The sequence below is a fragment of the Cebus imitator genome, unplaced genomic scaffold (assembly GCF_001604975.1).
Source record: "Cebus imitator isolate Cc_AM_T3 unplaced genomic scaffold, Cebus_imitator-1.0 Scaffold38, whole genome shotgun sequence".
Taxonomy (NCBI): Eukaryota; Metazoa; Chordata; class Mammalia; order Primates; family Cebidae; genus Cebus; species Cebus imitator.
In genome coordinates, this window is record NW_016107353.1 from 1,498,003 (window position 1) to 1,508,308 (window position 10,306).

Genomic DNA, 10,306 nt, shown 5'->3' on the forward strand with positions numbered 1-10,306 from the left:
CGGGGTTTCACCATGTTGACCAGGATGGTCTCGATCTCTTGACCTCGTGATCCACCCGCCTCGGCCTCCCAAAGTGCTGGGATTACAGGCTTGAGCCACCGTGCCCGGCCTTAAAATATATTTTTAAAGAATACCTAACACTCCTACTTGTCTTTTTCAACCCTTTCTCTCATCTTGTGTCGCTCATGTCAGATCAAATGAAGGATACTGTCTAGAAATAGGTTATGGGAAATAATACATTCATCGCTCTCAGTTTGTTCCTGTCATTCCATCGCCATTGTTTTCTACCACACCTTTCTTTTCTTACTCATTTGCGCTTGTCTAAACTCCAGGAGTTCTTGTTACGGATATTTTACCTGGGATGTATTTCGATGCTACAGTTCTTTTCTGTGTTCTCTTTTTGTTTATAGGGTGACAGCTGCCCATTCCGTCACTGTGAAGCTGCATTAGGAAATGAAACTGTTTGCACATTATGGCAAGAAGGGCGCTGTTTTCGACAGGTGTGCAGGTTTCGCCACATGGAGATTGATGTAAGTTTTTTATTTCTGTTATAATAAGTAGCTTAGGGTCATGGTGGACCAATAAAAAATATAGGTACAAAAGTGACTTTAAAAAAAATATATTAGGCCGGGCGCAGTGGCTCATGCCTGTAATCCCATCACTTTGGGAGGCCGAGGTGGGCAAATTATGAGGTCAGGAGTTTGAGACCAGCCTGACTAACATGGTGAAACCCCTTCTCTACTAAAAATACAAGAATTAGCCAGGCGTGGTCATGTGTGCCTGTAATCCCAGCTACTCAGGAGGCTGAGGCAGGAGAATCGCTTGAACATGGAGGTGGAGGTTGTATATATACAGCAATGAGCTATAATCCCAGCCTCCCAAAGTGCTGGAGTACAGATGTGAGCCGCCGTGTCCGGCGAATGGTATTTTTGTTGTGTATGATCCTGTGGCACACAGTTTTAATTTTCTCATTACTGGTCATGTTAACTTTGATCACTTGATTAAGATGGTATCTGCCAGATTGCTTCATTATAAAGGTTTTCTTTTTATAATTAAGAAATATTTTGTGGAGAGGTACTTTTAGATCCTTTACTCCACTTTTCATCAAACTTCAACTTTTTCTTAGTTATTTATGTGAATTATTGCAAACTTGTGGTGTTGTGGTTTGGCTCTGCATCCCCACCCCAATCTCATCTCGATTGTAATCCCCATGTGTTAAGGGAGGGAGTTGGTGGGAGGTGATCGGATCATGGGAGCAGCTTCCCCCATCCTGTTCTTGTGATAGTGAGTGAATTCTCCCAAGATCTGATGGTTTAAAAGTATGGCAGTCCCTTTGCTTGTGCTCTCCTGCTGCTGTGTAAGACTTGTTTGTGCCTTGCATCCTCTGTAAGTTTCCTGAGGCCTCCCCAGCCATGCAGAACTGTGAGTTAGTGTAACCTTTTTTCTTTATAAATCATTCAGTCTCAGGTAGTTCTTCATAGCAGTGTGAAAATAGACTAATATATGTGGTTTTCTATTTTAATCAGTGTGTCGTACTCTGTTACTTTCATTACTGATTTTTTATGCTCAAGTTGACCCAGATTCGGCTAGTAGGAGCCTTTCAAGCTGATTTTTGTGTCCTTTTGATGCTTTACATCTTTCTTTGAGCATCTCTGCTTTTTAGCCTGACAGGATTCTCCAGGCTCATCCAGTACCTTTCTTACTTCAGCCCTGGATTCAGCCATTGATCCAAGATACCCTGGTTTCTTTTAGTGAAGAATGGTATATAGAGGTTAAGATTTGGGTTGCTCCTAGAGTTTCATCACTTTCAGGTCCTCTCAGTGGAAGGAGCTAAGGAATATATAAATGTATACACTTACAGACATTTACATCATTATGTATTTAACAATAGATACATAGTGTTAGAAATTATGGATTCATATAGAGGCATCCAGTTCATCAATACCACAGGCCTTAGTCTAGACTTCTCCTTTTTCATACTTGTAACTCTTCTCCAGAAGTGAAAAACTTGGTTTCCATTGTTCATAATAGTTTTATTTATTTAATCAGTCTCCTAGTAGAAAAACTAATATTGTGTCACAGACCCTTCCTTCCTCTCAGGCCCTGACATGACACACGAAGCTTCGCCACAGGGATACCTTTCTCACCATGTTTCAGCTCTAGTACCCTGTGCTAAGCCTCCTTTCTTGCTTAACCATAGGAGCCTTTTCCTCACCCTTCTTGGACTCCAGCATCCTACTTTTGACCCCCAACCCTATCCCTATAATGGATACTGTTTTCACATCCTTGGGCTGTGATACTTTGTGCTGGGCAGCCCTCCCATGTGAGATGCTGTCCTGATCCTGCTCACATACTCCAACTCTACTCCCTTGGGAGCACCCTGCCTTCCTCACCCCACTTTGTCTTTGTTGCCCATTCTAGGCTGACCCTACGTAAGTATATCTTCTTCATCCTGCATTGGGATCTCTTCTGCACAAAACATTGCTAACCCTGCTGAGGCTCAGCACTTGTCAGGGTACCCTCTCATGCACATGTCCTCAACCCTCCATGGGTTCCAACACCCTATGCCAGTTCTACACAGTCATGTGGTTGCCTTCCTCATCTCAGTCAGGCTTCAATTCCCTGCTCTGGGCCACCATGTCCTTTCCTCCTCCAGTGTGAATGCCTGCCTCCCTCAGCACCATCTGATGACTTTGCACTGAATTGTTAGGGCAAGACTAAATGCAGTTCATATGCCTGGGGTCAGCTACTCCAATCTGGCTTCAGCTTTCTTGTCTCTTAACTACATTCTAAGCTACCTATCTTGCAAATAGCCGCAAATATCCAATTGATAAAGGAGTACTCTGCAACTTTTATGTTTTATCTTATGAGAAATCATATTATAACATTGTTAGTGGAGTGTGTATATTGGCAAAACACCTATGAAGGGTATGTCAGTGTCTCCAGGAGCACCTCTTTATTTAGAGATTCTCTAGCATGTACCCAGAGTTGAGATATATTACGGCAATAGAGTAAGGATTCACTGTCAGATCATAAAAGAAAAAGATACAGGAAGAGTCTGGAAGAATCCATGTGCCGGTTTTTTTTTTTGTTTTTTTTTTTTTTTTTTGAGACGGAGTTTCACTCATGTTACCCAGGCTGGAGTGCAATGGCACGATTTCGGCTCACTGCAACCTCCGCCTCCTGGGTTCAGGCAATTCTCCTGCCTCAGCCTCCTGAGTAGCTGGGATTACAGGCACGCGCCACCATGCCCAGCTAATTTTTTGTATTTTTAGTAGAGACGGGGTTTCACCGTGTTGACCAGGATGGTCTCGATCTCTTGACCTCGTGATCCACCCGCCTCGGCCTCCCAAAGTGCTGGGATTACAGGCTTGAGCCACCGCGCCCGGCCCATGTGCCTGTTTTTTTATGCTCACTCCCTTTAGGGGTGACAAAGAGCACACACTTCTCCCAGTGCTGAAAATGCAGCAGTGCATATATGGTGTTTCTGCCCAGGGAAATCCATTAGAGTTTCAGCATTCAGAATTTTCATTGGTGCTGGCCATGTAGGCACCCTTTACCAAACATGTGCCCAAATTCTAGACTCCCAGAAGGAAGGCAGATGTTCAGCATTAACCATAGTGTTTGCACAAACAGTCTAGGCATACTGAGCCTTTTCCCTTCTCCACTTCCAATTAACTTAGTAGGAGTGTTATAAAAGCCAGTTCCCAGAGGCTAGCTAAGAGCAAGCCTTGCAAGCAGGTGTTTCTAAGCATAGTAGTCTCAGAGCTACTATGTTAACTCTTTTTTGCACAGAGGCTTATTGGCTGTATTGCTTGAAAGAACTAAATGCTTATATTTTTTACATATATGTATTCACCTGCAAAATAAGATGTGTGCAGAATTACTTATTGTAATTTGTAATAGTAAAATATTGGAAATAACCTAACTGTCCTTCATTTAAAATAAAGCTTTGCTGCATTCATACAGTGTAGTGCTGGGCAGCTGTTAATAAAAATTTTAAAGGGGAAACTAATTTATTGATATGGAAATAATCAGGGTATATTGCCAAGTGAAAAATGTAAGGTGAGGAGCAAGGTGTGTTAAAAAAGGAGAGACAAGCCGGGCACAGTGGCTCACTTCTGTAATCCCAATACTTTGGGAGGCTGAGGCAGGTGGATCACCTAAGGTCAGGAGTTTCAGACCAATTGGCCAGCACAGACCCTGTGTCTACTAAAAATATAAAAATTAGCCGGCCGGGCGTGGTGGCTCACGCCTGTAATCCCAGCACTTTGGGAGGCTGAGGTGGGTGGATCACGAGGTCAAGAGATCGAGACCATCCTGGTCAACATGGTGAAACCCCGTCTCTGCTAAAAATACAAAAAATTAGCTGGGCATGGTGGCGCGTGCCTGTAATCCCAGCTACTCAGGAGGCTGAGGCAGAAGAATTGCTTGAACCCAGGAGGCGGAGGTTGCGGTGAGCAGAGATCACGCCAAGCCGAGATCGCACCGAGCAGAAAGCGCCCCATTAAAAACAAAACAGGGAAAAAGGAGAGAGACTCCATCTCAAAAAAAAAAAAAAAGGAGAGGGAAAATAATTTGTATTTGTTTTTCACTTGCATATGAATTTTTTTTTTTAGTTATTGAGATGGAGTCTCACCCAGGCTGGAGTGCAGTGGGCACGATCTTGGCTCGCTGTAACCTTTGGCTGTTTCAAGCCATTCTCCTGCCTCGGCCTCCCAAGTAGCTGGGATTACAGGTGCCAGCCATCATGCCCAGCTAATTTTTGTATTTTTAGTAGAGATGAGGTTTCACAGTGTGGGCCAGGCTTGTCTCGAAGCCCTGACCTCGTGATCCGTCCGCCTCAGCCTCCCAAAGTGCCAGGATTACAGGTGTGAGCCACCGCTCCTGGCCTGCATATGAATTTTTTAAATCTCTGAAAGTATAAAGGTGAATTTCCTTCTTTTTTTGAGACAGAGTCTCGCTCTGTTGCCCAGGCTGGAGTGCAATGGCACAGTCTCAGCTCACTGCAACCTCCGCCTCCCGGGTTCGAGCAGTTCTCCCTCAGCCTCACAAGTAGTTGGGATTACAGGCGCCCGCCACTACGCCCAGTTAATTTTTATATTTTTAGTAGAGATGGGGTTTTGAATTTCTGATCTCAGTTGATCCACCCACCTCGGCCTCCCAAAGTGCTGGGATTACAGGTGTGAGCCACTGAGTCCAGCTAAAGATGAAACTTAACAACAGTAGCTATGGGAAAGTGACAGGGATGAGAAGGAGTCTTTTTACTGTGTACCCCTTCTGTTGCAGTTCATTTTCATTATTCATGGGTTCCATATTTGTGAATTTGCCTGCTTACTAAAATTTATAACCCCCAAATCAGTACCTGGTCATTTGCAGACATGTTCAGAGCAGCAAAAAATTTGAGTCATCTGACGTGTCATGTTGATTGACAAATTGAGTCACATTTCCAGGCAAGGTAGAACAGAGCTCTCTCTGCCTTCTTGTTTCACATCTGATACTGTAAACAAGTATCCTTTTCATGGTCTGTTTAGTGCCACGTTTTTTCCATTTTTGTGCTTTTGGTTGGTGGTGGTGCTGCTAAAATGGCTCCCACGTGTATTGCTGAAATACTTTATAGTATTCCCGAGTAGAAGAAGGCTATGATATGTCTTATAGAGAAAAGAGATTGTTAGATAAGCCTTGTTCAGGTGTGAGTTGCAGTGTTGTTGGTCTTGAGTTTCAGATTAACGAGTTAACAATATCAGACACCCAAAACCAAAGTTGTGTATTGATTAGTTGATGAAAATGTGACCAGAGGCTCACTGCAACCCAACTCTATTTCCCTTAGGGAAAATGTTTTAGTATTTACTAACTCAGTGTTCCTGGTGACTTTATAGAACATAACTACTGCAAACAATGAGAGTCAACTGTTTTATCTTTGGATCATATGCTGTATTACTATTAAAAATGTCAAGACATAGTTAACGTAGGAGAAATATTCCTGTGGAGGATTTTTTTTTTTTTTTTTTTTTTGAGACAGGGTCTTACTCTGTTGCCCAGGCTGGAGTGCAGTGGTGCAGTCTTGGCTCTCTGCAACCTCTGCCTTCTGGGTTCAGGTGATTCTCCTATCTCAGCCTCTTGGGTAGCTGGGACTGCAAGTGGCCGCCACTACAACCAGCTAATTTTTGTAATTTTTAGTAGAGATGGGGTTTTACCATATTGGTCAGGCTGGTCTTGAACTCCTGACCTCACGTGATCTGTGCACCTCAGCCTGCCAAAGTACTGGGATTACAGGCATGGAGCCAGTGTGCCCGGCATGTAAAGGATGTTACTTAGGAAAAAGGTACAGAATTATATAGAATACCTTTCTTTTTAGTATGGATATAGTCACTTGTGATTTTTTTTTTTTTACAAGTAAAAAGAATTCATACCAAAATAAGTGATTCTCTTTGAGTAATAGCATAATTAGCATTTATTTCCGTTTTCCAAGTTGTCTTCATTACACATATATTACTTTTCAATTAGAAACAAAATCTAGTTAGTGTATTAAACAGATCAAATAAATTTCATGTGACTTCTGTATATAGAAGATACTGTTACAGAAATCATTCAGCAATTTGAAAATTGCTTCTGGGAAAGATGTAGAAATTTAAGCAAAGGTGGGCTTAGCAACAAGGAAGATTAGCATTAGGTTCTGCCTTGAGAAACGAAGACTTTGAATAATTGTTGTTATTCCTGTCTAAAAAACAGTGATAACTATTACATCTACCTTTTGGGTATGACACAGGACTAATAATTTCTGTCTAGTTCTTTGAAAGGTAACAATATTTGGCATTTGCTGTACTTTTATTTTTACTTACTTAATTTGTATATTTATTTTTGATGCTTCTTGTGGAGCAGGGCTGCTCTATAGATGATGTTCCCAGAGTAGCCTGTACTTTTAAAAAATATTAATAGGTAATTATGCATATGACATAAACTTAGAACATACTTTTAAAAAATTGTTTTTGCGAAATCACCTTTAGAGATGTGGAGCTAGTTTACATTTCTATTATGTGTTTGAGACTGTCTGATTGTTCCACATCCCTAAAAACAGTGTATAATTGAATTTTATCAGTCTCTCAATGTAGTAGATTTTGGCCTTTGATACATTTGATACATTTAAGCGTCTTTTTGTAATGGTCATTGTTTCTTTTTCTCTTCTCCATGTTCTAAAATTTCTGAAGTAATGCTGGTGTTTTTTCCTGGAATTTTAAACCTTACGCTGTTTATTATGAATAGAGATTCGACATAATGAAGTTCATCAGAGGTTACTTTTTGGAAGTGCTTCTCATATATTTTCTCCCTTTTTTGAACTATTAAAATGTATACAGAAAAGTGCACAAATCATAATCTTACAACCTGAAGAATTTTCACAAAGTGAACATGCTTATTTGATCAGCACTAGTTCAAGAAATAGAGTATTGGCCAGGTGGTGGCTCACACCTGTAATCCAAGCACTTCGGAGGCCAAGGCGGACGGATCACCTGAGGTTGGGAGTTCAAGACCAGCCTGACCAACATGGTGAAACCCCGTCTTTAAAAAAAAAAAAAAGAAATAGAGTATTAGCAGTAATCTAACTTCCCCTTCATTCGCTCATTAATAACCACATCCCCAAAGCTGATCACCATCCCAACTACTCTACCATGGAGAAGTTTCGACTGTTTTGATCTTTTCATAAACAGAATCACGTGGTATGCACTCTTGTGTCTGGCTTCTTCATTCTACGGCATTGAGTATAGCAGTGATTTATACCTTCTTATTACTAGATGACATTCTGTTGTATGAATACTTTATGGTTCCTTTTTTTTTTCCCTCCTGTCACTTACTGGAGTGCAGTGGCACAATCTTGTTTCACTGCAACCTCTGTCTCCTGGGTTCAAATGATTCTCATGACTCAGCCTCCCAAGTAGCTGGAATTACAGGTGCCCGCCACCATACCTGGCTAATTTTTGTCTTTTTATTAGAGACAGGGTTTCACCATGTTGGCCAGGCTGGTCTTGAACTCTTGACCTTAGGTGATCCGCCCACCTCAGCCTCCCAAAGTGCCGGGATTACAGGCGTGAGCCACTGCACCCGGCACTTAGTTTCTTTATCTGTTCTAGTATTGATGTACATGTGGGTTTGCAAAATTATAGAGCTATTGAAAATAATATTGTTGTGAACATTGCTTATACACATCTTTTGGAGAACTAATGTGTATGTTTTCTTGGACATACATCTTATGATGCAGCAGTTTATTCTAGATGCACAGGTGTTTTTTTTTTTTCCTCCCAATTTTCCTTTATAAAAGTGAGGTGACTTGAGAAGGTTACGTCACATCCTCAAGTATGTTGTTATTTGTGCGTTACTTTGAGAATTCATGAATGGGAAAAATTTTCTCAAAGCCTTGAACTCTCAGCTTCAAGTAGTAACTGCAGTGTGTTGAGTTTGGCCTATGTGCTTAGTGCTTTATATACATTATTTTTATATAATCTTCATAAGAAACCAGTTATTCCCGTTTTATCACTAAGGAAAGTGAGGATTAGAGGCATAAATTGTCCAAAGCCACCTGGCCAATAAGTAGCATAATAGAGATTCAAACCCTGTTATCTTTGATTTCATAAACTACTATGTCATCCTGCTGCTCTCAATTAACTAGATATTTTAGGGGTTCCAGGATGAGGGTAAAAAAGGGAAGAATAACACATAAACTGCTCTCCTGCTCCTTTCATCTCTCCATCATGCCTCAAGTTATGTTATTTTCAGCAACCTCTCTTCCTTCTAAAAATCATCTCACATGCCTCGGATTTTTGAACCCTGTATGAACTTTGTTTAGAAAACAAATTACCTGTGCTCGCTTCGGCAGCACGTATACTAAAATTGGAATGATACAGAGAAGATTAGCATGGCCCTTGTGCAAGGATAACACGAAAATTCGTTGAAGCGTTCCATATTTTATATATAAAAAAAAAAGTTACCACATTAATACATGTATCACTTTTTTATTTGAAAATCATGTGTTTTTCCCTCTTACAGAAAAAACGCAGTGAAATTCCTTGTTATTGGGAAAATCAGCCAACGGGATGTCAAAAATTAAACTGCGCTTTTCATCACAATAGAGGACGATATGTTGATGGCCTTTTCCTACCTCCCAGCAAAAGTGAGATCAGTTTTTAATTTTAAAAGAACACTATCAAATAGATACTTATTATGCACCCTGTACAACAGTACTTTTTAGACATTGGCTTCTTTCAGTCTTGTGAGATAGCAGAATTATTTCCACTTTACAGATGAGTGAACTGAATCTTATTGAGGCTAAATGATATATCCATGACTGTAGAACCAGTATATCTTGGCATGCCATTTAAGTTACTATGGTTACTTCATTTCTCATGTTCTTTTTTTTTTTTTTTTTGAGACAGAGTTTCGCTGTTGTTACCCAGGCTGGAGTGCAATGGTGTGATCTCAGCTCACCGCAATCTCCGCCTCCTGGGTTCAAGCAATTCTCCTGCCTCAGCCTCCTGAGTATCTGGGATTACAGGCACGCGCCACCATGCCCCGCTAATTTTTTGTATTTTTAGTAGAGACGGGGTTTCACCATGTTGACCAGGATGGTCTCGATCTCTTGACCTCGTGATCCACCCGCCTCGGCCTCCTAAAGTGCTGGGATTATAGGCGTGAGCCACTGTGCCCAGCCTATTTCTCATGTTCTTATCAGACCCATAAACCTTTTTCAAAATAAATTTGATTTTCTAGGCCAAAGATTGGCAAAACTGGTCCTCTGCCTATTTTGTAAAATAAAGTTTTGTTGGAATGCAGCCTTGCCCATTCATTTACATATTTTCTATTACCAGTTTTGTGCTAGTGCTGTAGAACTGAGTAGTTGAGACAGAAACCATATGGCCCACAAAGCCTAAAATATTAATTGTCTGGCTCTTTACAGAAAATATTTGCCAACCCTACTCTGTAGATTATAATCTAAAATAAAACTAAAAAGCTAGTAGTTATTCCCAAAGTCCTTTTTAAAGTAATTTAAAGTGGAATTAGCCATTTAAAAGCCCCATTTGCTATGCGATTAAAATTTGATGGCTACATCTTTTCGCCTCAGTTTAAGGGAAAAAGGTAGACATATTTCTTTCTGGTTTGGTTCAAATAAGTGTGAGTGCTTTGTCTTAGAAGCTACTTCTAGGCCGGGCGCGGTGGCTCAAGCCTGTAATCCCAGCACTTTGGGAGGCCGAGGCGGGTGGATCACGAGGTCAAGAGATCGAGACCATCCTGGTCAACATGGTGAAACCCCGTCTCT

General features: G+C 41.1%; 1 protein-coding gene and 1 non-coding gene across 2 annotated transcripts in view; both read left to right on the forward strand.

The window, feature by feature from the left end:
* The window catches only part of ZC3H11A (zinc finger CCCH-type containing 11A), a 48,872-nt gene that overhangs the window by 14,624 nt on the left and 23,942 nt on the right, over nucleotides 1-10,306 (forward strand). The window contains exons 3-4 of the mRNA XM_017525372.2: nucleotides 411-530; nucleotides 9,040-9,163. Of these exons, the coding sequence (XP_017380861.1) occupies nucleotides 411-530; nucleotides 9,040-9,163 (244 nt within the window). The remainder of the gene's footprint in view (nucleotides 1-410; nucleotides 531-9,039; nucleotides 9,164-10,306) is intronic.
* Nucleotides 8,854-8,961, forward strand: LOC119470726. Its single transcript, XR_005199692.1, has one exon. It is a non-coding gene; the product is annotated as a U6 spliceosomal RNA (small nuclear RNA).